General features: G+C 41.4%; 2 protein-coding genes across 18 annotated transcripts in view; one reads left to right on the top strand and one right to left on the bottom strand.

Moving 5' to 3' along the window:
* LOC141955760 (rap1 GTPase-activating protein 1-like) overlaps positions 1–12,517 on the top strand; it is a 50,909-nt gene extending 38,392 nt beyond the window's left edge. For 9 of the 14 annotated variants that reach the window (XM_074895408.1, XM_074895446.1, XM_074895427.1 and 6 more), the window contains 5 exons: positions 3,962–4,088; positions 4,175–4,277; positions 9,402–9,487; positions 9,641–9,712; positions 11,594–12,517. In XM_074895408.1, the coding sequence (XP_074751509.1) occupies positions 3,962–4,088; positions 4,175–4,277; positions 9,402–9,487; positions 9,641–9,664 (340 nt within the window). In that variant the 3' untranslated portion in view covers positions 9,665–9,712; positions 11,594–12,517. The other 5 variants (XM_074895398.1, XM_074895371.1, XR_012632785.1 and 2 more) reach the window with 5 other exon arrangements.
* Positions 12,518–12,628: 111 nt separating this feature from the next.
* On the bottom strand, positions 12,629–21,180 carry GSTK1 (glutathione S-transferase kappa 1). 4 transcript variants are annotated; one of them, XM_074895506.1, is made up of 8 exons: positions 21,061–21,180; positions 19,493–19,574; positions 18,570–18,698; positions 18,132–18,232; positions 17,688–17,723; positions 14,831–14,947; positions 14,223–14,316; positions 12,629–13,273 (listed from the first exon to the last, which is right to left on the bottom strand). In XM_074895506.1, the coding sequence occupies exons 1-8, from the start codon at positions 21,124–21,126 to the stop codon at positions 13,125–13,127; spliced, it is 774 nt and encodes a 257-aa protein (XP_074751607.1). In that variant the 5' UTR covers positions 21,127–21,180; the 3' UTR covers positions 12,629–13,124. The 4 variants fall into 4 exon arrangements, with proteins under 4 accessions (XP_074751607.1, XP_074751617.1, XP_074751626.1 ...); XM_074895516.1 differs by having other exon boundaries at positions 12,629–13,241; XM_074895525.1 differs by having other exon boundaries at positions 12,629–12,942.
* Positions 21,181–21,216: the final 36 nt, after the last annotated feature.

Here is a 21,216-nt window from a genome sequence, read left to right as displayed (position 1 = left end):
TCAGGACTGGGGCTGCTCTAAGAAAATTTCAGGAGGTGCTCTAGAACCAGGCCTCTATGGTTGTAGTTGCTCCAGGTGCCAAGTCTGACAAGGAAGGGCCTTCCTTCCAACTAGACTAATGCTCCCTAAGAATTACAGGCTGGTGACTATCTGGTTCAGCTACCCAACTGTATGCTCTAGGACTGTCCAGAATTTTGTCACAGCCAAGGGGAAAAGTTCTGGTAAGTATGTTTTTGTGATACTAGTTTTTGGGTTGGGTGGGTGTCCAAAATGTTGGTGGGAAGGAGGATGGGAGCACAGCTAGGAGATACAGACCATTTAAGATGCTAGCTCTGGCAGCCAAGGACAAGAGAGAATGCAGGGCATGGAACTGCTGGTTGGCCAGCAAACCCCATCTTCTAGCATTACCGCGTTGTTCCACCTCCCCTTCTTTGTCCTGCCTGGGACCTTGTTAGTGAAAAAGAAGTTCCTGGCTAGACATGTGTGAGGGACTTTTGCTCTGGTTGGGTAGATGAAGTAACCTTGCATAATCAGCAAGAATTCTGTCTAGTAAGAAAAAATCTCACAGCTCGGTTAGTCCTGGTTACCCTACTGTAGTATGTGTGCATGTCTTGGAAAAAAAAAAAAATCATGAAGCTTTCTTGACATCTGTTTCTGATTTCCACATTTGATTGTGGGCTTCCCATACTTCCCAACCCCCATTCTCCATTTGTCAGCTGAGGAGGTGAGACAGCTGCAATGGCTGTTTCAGATTGGTATCACATGCTTTCAGAGAGCAAACATAGAATGGGATTTCACTAACAGTGATATTGCAGAATATTGTTATGCACATGAGGCATGATCTATATGATTTGTCAGTCTATCTACTTCTGTCCCCACAATTCTCTCCATGCATCTTTGTACAAGTGGGTTTGAATCCATACTGGAAAATCACCAGAAAAAGTCTTCTCACAGTTGTTGTGGTTCAGCCCATTCCTGGACAGTTTGTTTGTAAGGTGGGATGTAGCATAGTGTTTTGCACAGTTGGTGATTAGGCAGAGTTAGAGTGGAGATTTCAGAGTTAAGGACCAGCCCACATGCAGTCATACTTTCAGCATCGTATCTGGGACAGGGAATCAAGGACATGCAACTTCATCATGTAAAGCACACCATTTTCACCAAGACAGTATTAGCACACTATTGCAGGAACAGGCTAAGAGTATAATTCTAACGGTCTGTCTCAGAGACAGTTCTACTGAAGTTCTACTGAAATTGTCTATTTATTGTTCATTAATTGTGGAACTGCAAATCAGGATCATGATGTAAGCATATTTCTAATGCAGAAAGAGTTCTAGCAGCGTCTAGAGTAATTTCCGCAGCCCGTATTAAAAATGTCATCAGTCCACTCTTGGTTCTCTCTAGGGAGTAGCATAACAGGAAATTTCTCTATCACCAAAAATGTCCAGTGTGTTGCTGCTGGTCTTAAGTAATCATTTCAGATTGCAGATTTGAATGAGCAGACTCCTCATCTGCGTTCTACTAAAACCAACCTGGAAATAAATGCAAAGGGAACACATAAATAATAGATTAATTCTTTAATAGTAGAGATAAACCAGCACTACTTTCTGTCCTTGTGTGCTGATTTCCAGCACACCCTTCTGCAGTGATCAGCCTGCAATCCCTGAATCGACATTGTTCACTTGGGCTAACAGTGTCTTCTCTCCCACACGCAGGGACAATTGTCCTTAGTTTTTTTGCTCTACTGTCCAGGTAGCTTTCCAAATAATCCTTCTTCCCAAGGGACAGACTCAAAAGAATGAACCCAGCCTAAGTAACCAAGTAGCAAAACTCCTCAGGATCAGATGGCTTTCTGGGTTGCATCTGAAAAATCAAGCACTGTACTGTGTATGTCCATATCCTAGAAGTAGTACATGGGTTTTTTGTGTGTGTTTTCCCTCCTCAGACACATCTGAGTGGGGACATCAAGCCAAACAGGAGTGGATTGGATGCTACTCAGTCATTGGTTGCCTCACTGAAGATACTGGCAAGACTTTTGGGGTGAAATGAAAGTCCTGGTTAAGAGGAACATGAACTTACTTAGAGGACCTCAAGGACTGTGGAGAGACCAAGTGGCACGAAGTAACGCTCCACTGGCAGTTCCTGGAGCAGGAATCCTGGGAAAGGGAGATGGACAGATAACTCCTATTGGAGCATTTTGGCTCGGTGCCCTTCTCATTTCCTGATCAGCAGACACTGAAGCAACCTCTACTAATGATGGGGAAAGGGACCCACCCTGAGTGCTTCCTCTTCTCTTCCCCTCCCCTCAGATGAGCGAGAACAGCTTGGCCTGCAAAAGGCAAGAGCAGAAGAACATGTTTCCACCTCTGTCTCTAGTGCCTTTGGATGACATAGTTCAGGAAGTGCAGTGCAGATAATGAGGATGGAGAAACTTGCTGAGGAAGGATGCTGAGAAGGAGATATTTGTGGAAATCTAGGTCCCCAGCTCACTAAGTAATTGATTTGCTCTGCCAAGGGAGAAGCATGTTGGCCTTCATTTCCTCCAAAATATATTTCCTAATCACCTGAGGAAATATCTTTGGCCTGTATTGGCCCTATCTTTACTGTTCTCCCTATTGCATGCTGGCATATAATGTGCCTGGGACTTTAGGTTTCGTTACTGCTTGTAGGTCAAGACTGGCCACGTTTTGCAGTGTTTCTGAAGGAATAAATATATTTAGTATGTTAAAGGTGTCTAATCTTTCTTGCCTCTCTTAGCTTTTTGGGGTTTCTTAACATTTTTAAGGACTTCATCTCTTTTTCTTATTAGCTGGTCTCTTGTGCAGGCAGTGAGTATTTCACCATAAATTGTTAGGCTTACATGCACAGTGCACCTTCCACCTTGTAAGTGTCAGCTTCATGGACTGCTTTTTCTACTAGAAGACTGCAAGCAGTGGATCCCAGATTCTCTGCTGGGAGAAGGTGACCTTAAGGGACTTTCTTGACATTTATGAAACATGCAGCAGGCTACCTCGCTGTCTGTGACATTTGAGAAAGTGGTTGACAAGTGATGCCATACAGGTTGCTTTGAATGTTCCCTTTATAATGACCCTGTAGGAGCTAAAGGTCTAAAGGGATGGACCTACAGGAGCCAGTCTGCTGGCAACTGGGCACATGGAAAATCACTAGGATGAGCATCCTGACCTAGGTTCCTATGCTGTAAGCGGGAGGAGGGGGGTTCTGATCTGTCTGTGCAAGAGCTTGTCACTTGATCCTAAATAGTTTGGCACTGAGACATTCTACAATAATGCAGGTCTCGGTAATTTGTTTCTACCTTCCCATTGCTTCCTTAAACTTTCTTAGTTAACCACTCCATAATATGGGTTCATGTCTATATGTTTTCCTGACTTCTCCTGTTACAGCTATCCAGAAACACAGCAGTAACAGTTTATAAACTCTATGACATTACAAGGGGATTATAAAAGCACATTTTTACTGTTTGGAATTCCACCTAAGACCAAACATGATAGGATGAGAGTGGCTGTGGGAATGGGTGGCCTCAGTGGGGTAGTGCTTTCCCTCTATACTCAGTTTAACAGCTTATCATGTACATAGGCTCCTGAAATCTCTGATCTCTAAAATGAAGGCATCTGTTGATTTCAATGAATGACTAGAGTAAACACTGCTTAAATACACGTGGTTTGACTCGCTCTGCTTTAAGACACTTGGGTTTGTGACTTAAAATTCAGTTAGTCTTATCCTTTCATCCAGAATGGAAACAAGAAATGGTGTTTCTACTAAATGAAGTAGCAACCAGAAATTAAGGAAAGCAAGCCAGTTCCCCTGAATTCTGTTCCTAGGTAGAAAAACTATTTGTAACTTATTCTTACTGTTTCTGACTGCTATATAATAACACTATGTCACAAGAAGTGCAAGCCTGTGTGTAACAATAAGCATGATGATGTTGAATGCTTGCATTTCACAGACTGCTCAGGAGTCAGACTTCAGGATACTGTGTGATGCAGCCATTCTCACATTCTTCATCCAATGTAAGCAGTTGTTGTAGTGTTTTGAGGGAAAATGAAACATCTGAGGAAGAGGAGAATGACAGGGTGGGTGTATGATCTCTAACAAACAGGCTACCTTCCCTGATTTTACCAAGTGCCTTATTAAAACATGTCTTCTTTGCCCTCTCCAGGAGCTGATGTGCTCTCTTGAGGGCACTCCAAAACAGGATTCAGTGATTCAGAGTATGTGGCTGGATGAGAGTGACTGCACACCCAGTACTTCCAGCTCACCAGGTAAAAGAGAAAGAAAAAAAAGAAAGAAAAAATCATCTACTTATGCTTCTAGAACAATATGAGAGGTTGGGCCACATTTGTTTAGCAAAATCTTTGTATGCTGTACTTAATATTTGAGAAGCATGGGTAAATGATGAGCTCAGAGAAATGGGGAGAGAAGCTAGCATGCAGACTTTATGCTATGGGGAGAGAATGGGAGGGGAAGTGTGTTTCAGTAGTGTGAAATAGTTCCGTACACACTGCAGAAGGAGTTACAGTAGATTGCAAGTAATTAATGTGGTTTTTGTTTCTATGGAGAGCATGTATCTCAGTGATTGTTTTTCTGAATGCAGTGCCCGTACCTCTTTACAAACTAGATAGTTTGGATATGGGAACTAGAGAAACAGTGCTTCCTGAACACAGCAGTGTGCTCCTGAGAAGGTAGATACCCCGCACTGAGATTTTTGACAGCCAACTCTGGGCTCTTAGTGTAGTAATTGATGAATGTTGAGGTAGTTAATTAAAGTCAGTTCAGATCTATTCACAGTGCAGAGATGATTATAGTTATTAGAAGTTCTCTTTGGTCCCATAGCAGGCAGAATTACGGCAGTATCTGTTGTTGAGGATGTATCAGTTGCCCTGATCTCAGACCCTGTTTGCAGCTGTCTTTGTTAAAATGAACTGGTTTGGATTTGAAGCATTTCTTTAGTCCAAAGCTAAAATTATAGAAAATGTGAATCAGTTTAAGTCTGTTGCTGAGAATGAGGCTGAACGGACTGTGTAAGTTTTTGGGAAAGTATGGTTGAAAACACTAAGCTTTTGAGATTTGGAAGTCATTAGGAACTGTGGAAGGCAAAACTTAACATTTGTTGCTAAAAGATTCTGGAATAGAAGCAGGTGGAGATGGTAAGAGATACTAGAGATTATGTGAATGGCAAGGAAGAGAGTTGGTTGGAAGGAACAGTGAAATCTTTATAGGTATTGTGTGCAAAGGGACTGTTGCAAAAGATTACAAGGGTCAGAAAGTGAAGCCAGTTTACTTGAAGACTCTATAGGTCTCTCAACCTCTGCAGCAGTCCTGTCTGAGATATCAAAAGTGGACATCAGGTACTGTCCATATCTTAGCAACAGCAAGGAAGATGTGATACGGTGAGATGTTCTGCAGAGACCTCTGAGATGTTCTCTAAGATTTTTCCACTTCTGCAGAACAACTCCCAGCATGAGTGCTTATACACATAGAGGCATAAGAGAACTCAAGGGACTGGTATTGAAACTCTGGAAGAATGGGAAAAACAAGTGGAGAGAAAGAAGAGCCATGTGGTATGCTGTAATTAGGAAGTGGGATGCTATATACAGAGCCTGCCTGTCCTGAGGGAGAGACATGAAGGTGTTAAATGTGGTGATGTGAAAAAGCATCATGTCAGGAACTTTAGCCACAGAAGACAGCTAATGAGCTGCTATTAAGAGGCAGAAGCTGGGAATGAACTTCTGTGGATCTGTGTGTTGAAGACTAGAGAGTGTCATTAGCTCAGAGCAAGAGTGATAAATAAATACTATAAGACCAGGAGGCCCATGTGGTGGTTTAGGCCCTGCCAGGACCGGAGACCACGTTGCCGTTGCCCCTCCCCCACCCTCAGCTGGTCAGGCTGGAAGTGAGGCACAAACCCTGGGTTAAAATAAGAAGAAATTTAATACAACAGTGTGATAAACAACAACTTGAACAACAACAGTAGCAATGATAACAACAATAAGCAGCAATAACAGTAAGCAAGACAAAAGATATACAGAGAAATACCGCAATGGTTATGGAACAAGCGCCGTGCTCCCCATAAGCCAAAGCTACAAAGGAAAGAAAGTTCCTGCACTCCAGTGCCCGGACCTGACGTCAGCATGGTATGAATAACCCGCCTGGAGATCCCTTCCCCCTCTCTGCTGGGGAAACTTAAACCTATCCTAGCTGAACCAGGACAGCCCACGACTATGAAATTGTCTTTTTAGAGGGATCTGGAAATGACACCATAAAGGCTGTTTTGTGCCTGGTGGTGTGAGGGTTTTCACAGTATCACCATGGCATTATCCAGACTACCATTTCCACATGTTTGGTGGTATCCTGAGCAGGTCACAGCTCCCCTCACAAATCTTTGAGTTGTATTCACTCCTGTTGCCTTTGTGGCACTGCACTGAGACCAGGGAGGTGTGAAAGATGGCTCCCTGTCAAAAGTGAACAAAAGGCTTGTGTTTACTTGTGATGAGAAATCTTAATGGGAGCAGAAAATTAGTGTAAATGCAAACTAGTTTGTTTTGCTTGACTGTCAGAAATTCTGTGGCCATCAAGTAAAAGTTTTCATGTTCCTTTTGATCTTGTGGGTAAGTGCAGTTCCCCTTGCCCTCAATTTCTCTGAGAGCGCTCCCAGGCAGAGACATAATGCAGTGCTGTTTATAACAGTGGTGTATACCTCCCCTGCTGTGGCCCATAGTTTAATCCAAGTGTGATCTTTCTACAAATCCACTTACCACTCCCATCTACCTGCATCATGTAAAGTCCAGTGGAAGGGATCCACTACAAACTTTTATTACATTGCTTGTGTTCTCTCTCCTTTTACCCCTCTACTCATGGACCATTTTCCTTCCTGCATTCTTTCCCTTGCCAGAAAATCCTACTGGATCCTCGAGCTGTAGCTGAGCTATAAAAGTTCATGTCCAAGTGCAAGTGCTAGGATGATAGTACAGGCCCAGCTCACTCTGAGCTCTCAGCTTGCCACCTTGGGGAAAAGCTTCTGACTCTATTTACTCTCAAGCAGCAGAGTGCTTAGCTGTTCCCCTTTTGTTACAGATACTGGAAGCAAGCAGGGCTGCTTTCCAGTGGCCTCTGCTGCTATTCTCAGTTTCCCTATCTGCTGACTCCTTACTGTCCCACAGGTATATACATCATTAACATGCATCACTGAGAATAGTCATTACAGAGAATGTGATGTAAAGTTCAACATAATTTTTAGGTTTTATACACTCTGTTGCCAATGGCAGTGATCTGATACTGACACTGCAAAACTTTAAATGTGGTTTCTCAGTACCTTAGTATGGTAAGGCAGTGGCATCCTGCAGGAGGGGTGATTTTTTTGCTGTACCATATCCACTCTTGTATCTTCAGTACAGAAATTAAAAAAAAAAAAAAAAGAAGGTACACAAATAAACATGCAGGTTTGTATACAGACTTCTGATTAATGCTAGGAGAGCCATGGTTGAAAGGGATAAACGTAGTGGATACTTTTCTGACTGGTTGAAACACACTCATCTAATTAGGAGACTGTAGAATCACAGAATCATTGAGATGCAGTCTTGACTGCCGTTGTTGACTGCAGTAAGCAAGCTTGATGATGTCACCATCCACACCACATCCACAAAATTCTTGAAATTTTATTTTCCAGAAATTCTGACAGTTCTTGAGCTAGAAAAAGACAGGATTAAGAGGAATTTGTCGTGCTTAACATTTTAGGGAAAAAAAATATGGGTGATTTCTGAGTTGGCTTTAAAGCACCAACTGTCTTATATGCCAGTGCATATCATATGAAGCAGAGGTGACTGCCCCCTAGCCTCAAGGTCAGGATATAAATTAAGCTGTAACCCTCTTTAACACTTGCTTGAAGACACTTCTAGATTAGTTAATATGCATAGTTGTTTTAGGTGTGTTTTTATTCAGTTAGTCTGTTAGTCGTGACCTACAAACATACATCATATTTAAATTTCAAAGTACTGGAGCTGGGATATATACAAAATGGAGAAGAACCCTGGACCTACAAATTCATGTTGTTTAAAGCCACACTTCAGCAACAAATGGCAGTGATTTACCAGTATTGTTTTTAAACCTCAGAGCTTTAAATTACATCATGAATACCTTTGAAAAACTGCTGAAACACAGTTGCATCTCATTTATTCCCTAGAAAATATTGGTATGATCATGTTCAAAAAGAAAAAAATCTTCCTGTGAAGAACATCTTGGCTTACCATCTTATTTCAGCGGTCCCTCATGAGCTGACTATTACAGCTTGCTTAGCTTTCCTGATTGAATGGTGGATAGGTATGCCATCAATGTAATTCATCTGCACTTCCTGCCCCCTTAGCACATTCCACACTGACACCAACTCTCTAATTCAAACTCTTTCCATTTTAAAAGTTGTAACACAGATTTACTGTATTATCTAACATTTTTTGCTATACATATAACATACTGTATTATGTATAGCAATACAGCTATACATAAACTCCCAGAAACAATACTATTTATGAAATTAAAATATTTAATACTTTCAAACCATCCTTAGTGCATAGGATGGAGGGTCAACTAAGAGTAAATCACAATGGTGTAATAAAGAGGGCTGTTACATTAAAGACATCATACTCATTTCTTGTAAAATGTGTATGGTGAATATAAGATGATTACAGAAAGCAAGAGGATGTCTTAAGTTTGTGAATTTTGCTAAGTATTTCTGCCATGGTGTTGCCATGGTGTTGATATGTGATGACAGGCAAATTCCTTAAACCCTGAAGTCAGATGTGGGAATCTTAAGACAGTGGACAGAGGGAGGACAAAGAAGAGAAATGCTGTGAGAACATAAGATCAGACTCTGCTTCACAAAGTGTATTCTGAAGGATAAGGCATTCAGGTTGCACATTCAGCAATGGCATTTCTTAGCTTGACTGCATGACACTGTTATCTACCGGAACCTGTATTATTTTAAACTATTTTTTGTGTATAACAGTAGACTGATACAGACATTGAAAATGGGACTGATGGAAACATTTGGGAAAGTTGGAAAATGCCTTCATTACTCATTAGATAGCTGTAGATCCAGCTATAGCTTCTTGCCTAAAGAAGCTGTAACAGCTGTGGCACTGAAACACAGTCTGGAACCAGTGCCCAATGATTTTTTTGAGTGAAAGCCAGGTAGTCACTGTCCTTGTGTTTCAAGCTGAATAAGTAGGTCAAGGTTAACATTAGTCCAGTTGGGTGTAGATACATCCTTTCACTCTTACCTGTGGATGAGCCACACATCTGTGAAAAGTTTGTGGTAAAACCAGCTATGTGTGCAGCTCCTGGGATACTCTCTTGATTATTTCTTTACTGTTCTGTGCTTGGTTCCCTTCTAGGAAGCAGGTTGCTTCCTTCCAGCAGTGTTGCTGGCTCCACTGGGAAAGGAAAACACAGCAAAGCAGATGCTCAGCGCCATAATCCAGTAAGTGCTTTAATAAAACATTTCTTTTTCACTTACACAGAGATAAGGATGGGAGGAAAAAAAGAGAATTTAGGAGGCTTTGCTTTCTGAGTGTTGAAAGGACAATAAGAAGGTGATTGCAGGGGAAGGTTAAAGCACTACCTTGTTCTGCAGGCCTCCATTTTGTGCTGCGTGTGAGGTCATCGCTGGAGGACTGTCTCAGTGCACACCTGGTGAGGAGCACAGGTAACAGACATGGAGAGGTGCTGCAGGCCCGTGGGCCATCCTTAGCCTCACTGAAAGAGGGCAGCAAGTACTGTGTGGCTTCACAGTAAATAGGGTTAATCCTACACCTTTTTCCCCAGATGATCTTTCATGGCTGGCACACTCTGGGCTATTTAATCAACCTTGGCCCTGCCTTTCTTGGTTACCTGCTCCCCCTCGGGGAACAGCAATTCCTGTTGAGACACCTCTCTCCACCCTAATAATGCTGTTTTATTCTCTTCTATTTCTTTGCTTGGTTTCTTTTGCTCAGATGCAACTTAGCTTTCTCTGCACCTATCCTTTGCTTCCTATGGTTTCTTTATTCTACTGAACCACTTTCTTTTGCTTATTTTGTGACTTTGTGCCTATCTCTATGCTTACTTGTTTGCTTTCAGCCTAGCATTGGTGGGACCCACATCTCACCAGTTTCACAGCTTTTCCAGACATGGGAAGTGAGACTCAATCTCCTGGTGAAGTCAATAATAGAGCAAAGGGGAACGCCACTCTAAGTTTGTTCCCTAAAGTTTATAGTCCAGTTTTGCCTGCATCACTGAGTCTTTTTTTTGGTGCAGGGTCTCTTTCCTTGCCCAGCGTCTTCTCTGGCTTGACAGCTAAGCATAGTACCTTGCAAGTGATGCAGATATGAGGCTCTCAGGTTTGGTATACACTAAATAGAAGAGGTATTATCTTTATGGAAGGAAATTCTGCCAGCTACTCCTAAATAGCTGGCAGTTCTTATGACTGCTTAGCATCTGGCCGTGCCTGGTCAAAAGACACAAATATTTAGATCGTCAGTGGTTTTTTTTAATGCTCAGCTTTTAACTGCCTCGTGGCATTCAGAGCAGTTAGACAAACAGCTCCAACTCCATGCAGTGGTGGCCACTGGTGTTGCAGCAGACTGACACATAGCACATCAGAAAGGCAAGCCAGGTAAAAGCAGCTGGTACTCAGCACTGAGACTACTTCAACTCGTGCTATGCCACTGACTAGTACCAAGAATGACAGTGTAGCTGCCAGTGTTTACTGCGGTAATCACCAGAGCATCCACCAAGAGCTCGTGCTCATGATCAGGTTTCTAACACTGGAGTAAGGTTGCCTAAAGAAGAGGCTGTACTTCCTCAAAGCTCTGCTCCCAAACAGGCAAATTTTGCTCCAAGTAGGTATGCAGCCAGAATTGTGACAATATGCATACTCACCAATAACAGTGCAAAGGCTGTAACCACTTACTAGTGGTTACCACAGGCAATAAGCAATGCAAGGAAAATCCAGAGTTTGGATTTTCCTTCTCTCAGTAGTATTTAAGTACTATTTTAGTACCTAAGGCTTCGAGCATTTAATTTCCACTGATTTCAAGTAGATCTAAGGGCCTTTAGCTCATTTTGGGAAATACATAGCAGTCTATAAGATCCATCTCATTTAGTCCATCTGCCAAATCAACATTTTGTCACAAAGGCTGGGGTATTTTCCAGTCAAGCTGGTTCAAAGGATGAAGTTTCATGAGGCCCTGGCTTTCACCATGATATTATTTCAAGAGGAAATAACTGCACCACCTTCCCACTAGAGTTCATTACCTCCACAAAGTGAATTTTACCTATTTCTGAGGCAGGACTGCCTATGGCATTGGCTCCAGGTCACTGGGGTGATGTTTCAGTCATTCCATTTTTATCACAACCTCAGAATCAGTTTGACAGCACAGACTGGAGACTAGCAAATTTCAGGGAGGGGGGGAAGTAGTAAAAGAATTTTCATGGCTTCGAGGGACTCAAAGAAACCTATAGCATCCATATACACAATAACTTCACTGTCATTCTAACTCCTAAATCAACATAACTTGTATCTCACAAAGATTTCCTTGAATTCCAGGCCGGATTTGCCCAAAGACTAATGGGTGCACTGGTGGACAGGAGGAAGGAGTTCTCAAAATATAGGGTATTTCCTGAAGAGCTGAAAGGTACAAGAAGGAAAAATGGTGGAAGGTGGAACAAATGATACTCCCACACCACTTGCAGCTGTAAGAACGCATAGAATTTTTTTTCTGATGATTTGTTCCAGGATTTGCTGTTCAAGTGAACAAGCATGAATATACTTTACCTCAAAGTTCAGAAAGAGACAAAAAATGGAATTCTAGCTGCTAGTTCTTCTGCTTCCTTCAGTGATGCATCAGACATCAAGATATCATGTCTCCTACGAATCAAATTAATTCAAGTGCATTATTCCAATTCAGCAAATACAGGACCAAGTTCAAACTATTTCAGTGTGAAATTCATGAATTTTATTGTTTGCATGTCTTTCTCTCTGCAGACTATATGATGGGAAGTCCCTCATAACCATATGCAAATCACCTTTGCATAGGCAGCAATTAGGCCACCCTTGAGGAAGCAGAACAGTCTGGTTTAGTTACCAGCTAAACTTACGTGGCGTTCACCACTGTCCTCCACGGACATTACTGTAAAACTGGCGTTAAGAACCCCTGCAAGGCCTGGGGTTGGTGCTTGAGAATGCATGTGTGTGGTGTCCTCCTCAAATGTCAGTCACTGCAGAATGAAGTGTATTAAGTACTGTCTAGGAAGGGGACAGTTCCTTCTGAAATAACTGTTTCCCTATGTTTCTTTGGGCTTGAATTGTCCCTCTCTCTTCCACTCTTCTCTCTTGTGTCCCCTCCACTTGCCATGCTGCAGAGTAAAAGGAAACCTGAATGCCTTGGCCTGTGCTTCTAGTGTCTATGTTGTACCTTAGACTTAAAATAAAAGGAGAATGTGGCCAGCTTCTCTTAGGCTGTATGTGTATGTGTTTCTAAAGGACAAGCAGGAAGATATGAGAAATCCAGAGATAAGAGTCCTGTAACAACTTAATCCTCATGCTTTTAGGGGAAGAGAACTAATCAGAGAAGAACAATGATTAATCTTCAAGAAGTTAAATATTTAATGTTTAATGTTAATCATTAATCAGTTGAAAGAAAAGAAGCACACTGGTATTGGTAAAGACCTCACCAGACTGGTACTACTGGCAAGCCTTGAAATTCGTTGTAATTAGAGATGAGACTGAGCTGTAAAATCAGCTGTTGAGGGTGAGAAAGCCATAAAATTGGATACATTCAGATAATCACTGAAGATTGTCCATGTACATATATATTTTAACTTTTATATATTTCCCCAGGACTTTTCACATCTTGGGGCTTGGAACTGATGGAACTGGACCCAGCCATTTTTCACCTGCAAGACAAACCAGCACAAAAGTTAAAATGTAATACATATAAGCGATTGGCCAATCGTATTTCTGCAGACAGGATGACTGTTCCTACTCTTCTTTTGAAGGGTAAATACTGCTGATGGAATACAGATTTATATCTTGTTTGGCATGCTTCGGCCAGCTCCATAAATCTTTCACTGTCTAGTCACAAACGAAGCTCTACAGAATTATTTTCCTCTGTTGCAGATGAGGGATTTTGCAGGTCTGGGACATTCCACATCAAGGTGAAGCCAGTTCTTTTTAGGACTCCTTTTCTGAGGGGCTGGGGGTAAGGAAAAGAAAAGGGGTGGAAGGCTGTGGAGTCAGAGAAACAAAAAGGACAATCTGTTGGAAGTTGGGACTAGAAACCAGGCCATAACATTTCAATTTCCTAATTGGAATTAATTAATGACTATGGTAGTGGATGTTGGGTATTCATCTTCCTCACTCTCATTTTCATCAAGAATACTTTTATAGAATCAGAAACCCAATCAGAAACCTCAAATAAAACCCCTTCTATTTAAGTCTAAATTAATTTTAATTTACACTAATTAAGATTTTCTGCTGACATTTTTCAGCAAACGCATCAGATCTAATTACGTGCATAACTTTCTAGTGACAAACTTGCTTGAGTGCCAGATCTTGAGATCAATAGTCAAATGCCCTCTAACTCATGTAAAAGTGACTGAGTTTTATTAGTTATCACAACCTATTCCAATTCTCTTTACAAATTTAAAGTTTGTATTCTATTAATAGGAAAATTAAAAGGATGGTCAGTATGTGAATATCTGTTAAAAAGTTGTGTAGTTAGGTAATTCCAAGTTATGGATTGGGGAGCTATGATAATGTGATTTTTATTAAGAAAGAATAGATGTAAAATGAAAATGTTAAAACTACAAAAACAGTATCAGCCATAGTCTTAATCTTAGTCAAGACCTAATGCCCAGTACCAAAAGGTTAAATATGGACATTTTGAAAACGGAAGAGTTTCAGCAGTAAGTTGAGAACGGGATATGGAGCACAAAGCCCTGGAACATACCGAGAGAGGAGGGAGAACTCAAGTTACTTCTTGTTTGGAAAAGGACTACATCTTTGGTCACTAACTGTACTGAGATACAGTCCAGTTAGCAGTTCCATCCCATGAGAAGGATCCCCAACATGTTTAATATTTGAAAGACCTTGAGTGTTTTATTTAACTGAATGACATTTCATTAAAAGAGGGTGAAAGCATGAAACCAAAAGTGATGTTATTAGATATACTCACCTATAAAGCTGCCTAGCAGCTCTAAACGATCAGAGCCAAAAAAGAGATGAGGTTCCCCCTTAAAATGTGCCACAACAGCAGGCATCCCAAATGCCTATTGAGACCACGGAGATGAAAGAGAATGTTACAATGAGATAAATTTTTGCAGCCAGATGATCAAGCTTCAGGAATAAAAAGCAGTAACTTAAGATTTTTTTTCATTCCCTTCTTTTCACCTTCTTCATTCTTAAAGATGAGTTTCATGGAGCCATCAGAACAGCAAGGGACTCTCCAGAGCCTCTCTGGCCATTTTGAAGGAGCAAAAAACCGAACCCGATAAATCCAGAGTTTTATGTCAAGTAGCAATAAATGGTATCTCTTAGCACTGGTCCTGTAGCTGTCCAGCTGGAATGAGCTGAATGGGTCAACCTTGGCTTCCCAGATGATAATGAGATAAAACTAGCAGCAACAGTGGTACAGCTTTTACATGTTCAAAAGCAAAGACCACGTAAGACAGTGGTCTATACAGTGCTTTCTAATCATCACCTTCATTGTTCCTTGCTTCCCATTATTGTTCACAGGGAAGGAATGCACTGCTGTGATACCAAATAGCATTGGAAGCATCTCACCCCGTATTTTATTGCCTCCTCTGTTGTCTCTTTTAGTCGGTTCTTCACTGCAGGGGATGAAATCATTTCTAGTAGCTTCTGGGTGAGCTCTGATGATAGCCCAGCCTGTCTGGCAACCTGACAAAAGATTATATCATTAAGAGTACTCTTAATAAAGAATATTCTAATTCCTAGTATGGTCTAATTAATTTCATCATCAGCATTATCACTCAAGGTTTATTACCAAAAAAATTACAAAATACCCATGAAGCACTTGCACAACTGACTTGCTGTATTCCCAACCCATTCATCATTTATCAACTCTTAGATAAGGGATATTTTAAACTTCCAAGCCCCAAATACGCCCTTTTTTTTCAGGTGTTCCTAAACATAAAAAAAAAAAAAAAGAAAAGAAAAGAAAACACTAAGTTTAACCTCTGATCCAATAAATTGTCAGATAACTTGCGAAAAAAAGATTTGTTGTCCTGTAAAAGAAAATCTTACTGTACAAGACTGCCAAGACAAAACCAGTTTCTATGACAATGGTGGCCATGCAGGATCTGTAAGTAATACTGCATGAAAAAGACCGTAACTCACAGAGGTTAACCAGTTGCTAGTGTTATTGCTGGATCTTTTAGCCTTCTCTGTGCATCTGCCACACAGGAATGAGTTAGTGGCAAGGTAAAGGTCCAATGTTTACCACATAACATCAAAGTTGCAAGTACCTATTTAATAAAGTATTTCACAAAAAGTGTTAGCTTCCATGTCATCTACTTGAATGACATGCCTTTTTTTTTCTTTAAAAAGTTTTAAAATGCTTACAGTATTGCACCTGGACCAGTAATCCTGCACGTGCATGTGTTAATGATTTTTTCTTTCTTTCTCTCAATCACTTTTTCCATTTAGCTTCCACATTTTCTTGTGCATTCTCTACTTCCACATCAGGGAGATTAGAGTTCTTTTTGACTCTGCTTGAACGGGAGATAAACAAGTGTAGCACTGGAAATGCTGTGTATGCTTGGTAGCCACAGTGTTCAGACTGCGATATTTACACAGACATAGCATCTGGTCCTCACCATTTTAGGGAAGAAGGGGTATTTTAAGTGCACTGGGGCAGGGTTCAAAGACTATACATTGCTTCTATATAGTAATTTATGTGAGGGTACTGCTGACTGAAAAAAGTAAAAAAAACCTGAGAAACTGTATCAAGTAAACAACATTCTTCCTAATTGATGTGTAAAACAAATTCACCTAATAAAGACTCAGATGAAAGGGTTGGGACCCTTCACCAACCCTTAGACGGTGTATTTCCAGAAGAGAGGAAAGCCTAGTACTTGCTGCAGGGGTGACTAAAGACAGACACAAGCAAACAAGGAGAGGACTACCTCTGCCTTGCTGAACAGACCACCAAACAGGGACTAAATTACACAGAGGGGGTTTTATCAGTATGAACTTCGTTCCTCTGATGTTCTGCATGTCCTTGCTTTATCTTTACTTACACAACAATGGATTCAGAGACTATATGAGGACTTCATGTATGTATTTATGTACTGGGTCTGGCTAGCATGGAGTTAATTTTCTTCACAGCAGCTCCTACAGTTCTGTGTTAAAAATCTGTGACCAAAACAATGCTGATACCACACCAGTGTTTTAATTATTGTTGAATGGCGTTTGCACAGTGTCAAGGCCTTCTGTTTCTCACCCCCCCCCCCCCCCCCCCCCCCCAGTGAATAGATTGGGGGTACACATGTTGAGAGAGGACACAATGAGGCAGATGACCCCAACTAACCAAAGAAATATTCCAGGCCATATAAGATCATGCTCTGCAGTATGAAGTGAGGAGGGGGTTTAGGGAGGTTAGCCACCTTTGGCTTAGGAACTGGCTGGGCATCAGTCTACCTGTGGGAGGTGGTGAGTGATTGCCTTTGCATCACTTGTTTTTTTTCTCTCTTCTTCCACTTCTTTGCTTATTAAGCAATCTTATATCAACCTACAAGTTTTCCCGCTTTTGTTCTTCTTTTTTTCTTCCCCTGTCCCACTGGGCAGTGGGGGGAAGTGAGCAAGTGCCTGTGTGGTGCTTAGCTGCCTACAAGGGCTAATGTACCACAGTTTAATTATATCCTTCAAATCTTGCATCTTGAAAAGGCAAAATGCACTTCAGCTTCAGCAAAGGTTTACAAGGACTAGGCTCTGGGAAAACAGTGAGACTGCAAGTTTCAGGTTTCAAATAGGGATGTTGGATAGGAGAGACTAGTCATGGACAATTCCTGTCTTTTCTTCATATTCCAAGAACTTATAAAATAACGTAGAAATGAGAGCTCTTAAAGAGGATCTCATGGTATGCTAACTTACATGCCATTACAGCTTTTACTGCAAAAAACAAAATCTAAAAATACACCAAAAGAGTACAATTTCTAAGCATGTAAAAGGGCAATACAGCACTGAACAGTAAAGCCTGGCTCCATCACTCCAAGGAAAGTCAACTTCCCCAAAGTGTTGCATTTCACCTGAAGATTTCATATAGCAGCAAAACCAAAATGCATTCTGGAGACACTGTTCATACTTTTACTACTGTTAATAAAACAGTATTAACAGATAATTAATTATCTGTCCTGGGTCTCTTGCCACATGAATTAACAAAAAGGGAGATTCTGGTTCTAAGTGTCATTCAAAGCATGACCAAAAAAAAAAAAAAAAAATCATTCCAAACAGAGCTACAGAGCTGCTAGGGAAATTAAATCCTTTTTTTCGAGCTGAAATTTTTCAGAACTCCAAATGATCATTTGACTATGTTGTCTTCATGTCTATTACTGATCCAAGCCATCAATAAGAATCTGCATCAGAAATGCGCAAGTACCAACAAAAAGGAGACACTTACAGCCAATATATTCTCCGGCTGACTGATATCTTCATGCTGGTAAAAGAATAAAATAAATAATTCAGTACTTTAGAACAAAAGCTCAGCTTTGGACTTGAAAGCAAGTTTTCTAAGAAAATAGAAATAAAGCCAAATCTAGTTACTGGAGAATCCTCATTTCCTGAGAAAAAGTTTTAAGTCACCTAATCTAGGAATGTATTAAGTGCTTTCTGATATGAACTACTGATCCACTCAGCCCACAGGACTCACCATACATATCTAAAAGAAGGCAAATTAAGCTAGTTCTTCCCTTGTAATGGCTCCTGAACCACTGTGACCTTAAGTTTCCTGCTATGACTTTTCATTAAAAGACATTTCCTTTCTATTGCTCAAATTCCACATTTGAACAAAGTGGGACAGGAAGGGTGACAGAAAAAGATGAAGTTCGCTTCATACAATGCTGACCTGTGACCAAAAACGTATCCAGAACTCCCTAGATAAGGGTTCCAAGTATTGTGGTTGTGTCATCTCAGCGGCTGTGATAAAGCGCATGGCCCCAAGAGTGCCTGGAATTAGTGGGGAGACAGAGAACATGGTGAAAGAAGGCACAGGATCAGGAACAGTCACACTCTGCACAAGTGGTATTTAAGAAGTGTGATCTTCTCTATAACAGTCCCCGAACTGTTGATTCAGTTAAAGCTCATGTTTATTCAAAATATACTTCATGGTAATATCATTCACAACAATGTTTCTTCAGAAGTTCCTTTTGTGGTTAAAAGTGCAGACTTATTTGCTCACTGATAAGGGAGGAGGCTGTGGACAGGGAATTCATCTTCACCTTTACCCAAGAATTTGAACCAGAAGTGCTAGAGTTGAAAGATACCAGCTAAATCTCTTACTTACTTGTACCAAGGATACGTTGGAAGACATTTTCTGAAAGTTTTACAGGCACTTGGTAGTATTTTGCCATCCTTTTTATATCCTTCAGCAGGTATTCTGCACGCTTTGGCAGCATTGCTGGGGGTTTGTTACCTTTCAGGAAAAAGTTCTGTTGAGATTTTCAACTGTATTATAGTAACACTGGACAAAAGAAAACTGGCTAAATTAGACCTCATGCATACATGTGCCTAAGGAAGTGTATAATTTCCTATTGGCTTACTGAAGCATACACAGCTTTTCCAAAGATAATGCTAGGATTTAAACATTATTTATTTTGGTTTTGTACAGATCAACCCTTGAAGTTATCAGAATAATTTTTAAACAAAGGTACAAATGTCCTAGCAGGACTTAATATTCTGACAGATGACTTTTAAGATAAACAACTATTAATGCACAGGTAAAAAAATGTAGACACTTGTTAATCTCATAATTTATAAATCTCACTGAATAATCTGTTCTAGTAAAACCACAAGTAGTATTTTATGGCATACTTGGTTCATTCTTGCATATTACAAACTGCAAGTGTTCCACAAATAAATTCTGGTTTGAACTCAACAGAAAACATTTAGTAAAACATTCCATATCAAATTATTATTATAATCCTATAATAATTATTATTACCCTATAATAATTTGCTGTGGAATGCCGAAGAACTGAGGAACTCTGGCACAGACTCTATGTGCCACAAACAGCAGCTGTGTAGTTGCAACACTATGAAATTCTTTGTGGCTGATTTCTGTCACTACTGAGCTCCACAGTCCTATAGTTAATTTGTTATTGATGCCAAAAGTTTAAAGCTGGGCTCTGCGCTCACCAAGAGTGCCCACTAGTGTACTACTAGAGAAGAAGTTATTTCCCTGCAGAGCTCATCTTCCCATATTGCCTACCAGTTGCTTGCATTATGCCACCAAGGAAAGCTGGACGAAAGCGCAGATCAATATTCCAGATGTGCTGGTACCGGCAGAGCACCTGCAACATAAAAGAAAAAAAAAAAATAGTGATGGAGTAACAGTCAGAGGAGATGTCTCTAGAGCTGCATGCAGCTAGGCAGTAAGTTAAGGCATTAAACAGACACTGCAGATAAATAATTTTCTATTCTAGTAATAGTTCTAAAAGTCTTTTCTGGATGCTGCCCGAGAAATCTGATCTCAGAAAGACTGAAAGGACCACATCTGTATTATGACTATGTTGTCCAAAAGGCAGATTTGTCACCTAGTGTGCAGTAGGTCAATAATCACACACTCAGGAGAGACATTGCTTATTTATTTTAGAGTTGCACAAGCCTAGGTGCTTGGCAGTTTCCCACAAATCAGGCACACCAAGGAGACTTTCTGTGCTATATTTATACACAGAACTTGCAGTTAGTAATTTTCCAAGTCCATCCTATGATGCTTGGTTAGTAATTTACACACAATTATGATACTGCTGACACAGTACTTGAAGACCCTTGCCCTGTGCATGCATAGTAGTTCACGTGGACAAGGGTCTTCTTGACCTCTAGGTGTGAGTTTTAGTATTAGAATGGGGGCAGTTCAGCTAAGGATTCATGGACCGTGAGTTTGCTTGCCAAGTTGGCAATGTACCCTCTTCAAGGTCTAATGGCTCTGGGATGTCCTTGCTCAAATAAGGCTATCTACTTCTGATTTGGGATGCCTTTGACTTTAACATATACAAAGAACATCTTTATTGACATAAGCAAAATATTACAAAATCACAGAATCATTCAGGTTGGAAAAGACCCTTGGGATCATCGAGTCCAACCCTCAGCCCTATTCTACAAAGTTCTCCCCTACACCACATCCCCCAACACCTCATCCAAACGACTTTTAAACACACCTAGGGATGGTGACTCCACGACCTCCCTGGACAGCCTATTCCACTGCCTGACCACTCTTTGTGTTAAAAACTTTTTCCAAATGTCCAGTCTGAACCTCCCCTGTTGCAGTTTAAAGCCGTTCCCTCTTGTTCTATTGCTACATTGTTCTAAAAGTTTAACCTTCAACAACTATCCAAGTCTAAGTAGGGAAAAGGTCACGCTCACGAGTGGACGCTTGCATTTGTTAAACATCAAAACTATCCCTCAAGCAAAACGTTCACCAAGAACTCCCAAGCACGCACAGGCCATGCTGCCATTTGGACGAGACACACTTCCTTAGTGTCCCTGGTTTTCAACCCGTGAGGAAGAAACCGAAATACCCCCCACAGGTGAGATAAAAAGAAAACCTAAACAAACGGCGTGCAGGGCGCTGCCTGCAACAAGGCGGGAAGGCGCCGCCGGTCGGCCGTACGAGCGGCCCTTCAGCCACCTCCTGAAGGTCGCAGGAGCGACCGCCTGGGCCCGGCGCCTCAGAGAGGCCGCCCCGGGCCGCCGCAGAAGCCCGGGCCGCCGCAGAAGCCAAGCCCGGGCCGCCGGACAACTGCGGGACGCCCTGGCAACGTCCTCCCTCCGCCTCACCTCGAAGCCCAGCCATGAGTAAGGGGACACCACATCGTAAAAGAGCTCCACGAGCGTCCGCGCCATCCTTGCTCCGTCCCGTCCGACCGCCGCTACCCAGCGTTCCGAGCGGCAGCAGCACCTCCCTCAGGGCAGGCGCGGGAGGGAGGCGGGCCG

The sequence above is a fragment of the Athene noctua genome, chromosome 1 (assembly GCF_965140245.1).
Source record: "Athene noctua chromosome 1, bAthNoc1.hap1.1, whole genome shotgun sequence".
Classification (NCBI taxonomy): Eukaryota; Metazoa; Chordata; class Aves; order Strigiformes; family Strigidae; genus Athene; species Athene noctua.
This window is presented reverse-complemented; position numbering and strand designations above follow the sequence as displayed.

What these genes read in the sequence shown, in the direction of transcription:
- GSTK1 (XM_074895506.1), bottom strand. Translation starts at nt 21,126, where the DNA reads ATGGCGCGGACGCTCGTGGAGCTCTTTTACGATGTGGTGTCCCCTTAC. An exon ending in CCAACGTATCCTTGGTACAA is followed by an intron (nt 18,233 to 18,569) that starts GTAAGTAAGAGA and finishes CACTAATTCCAG; the next exon opens with GCACTCTTGGGGCCATGCGC. An exon ending in GCTGCTAGGCAGCTTTATAG is followed by an intron (nt 13,274 to 14,222) that starts GTGAGTATATCT and finishes CTGACTCCACAG; the next exon opens with CCTTCCACCCCTTTTCTTTT.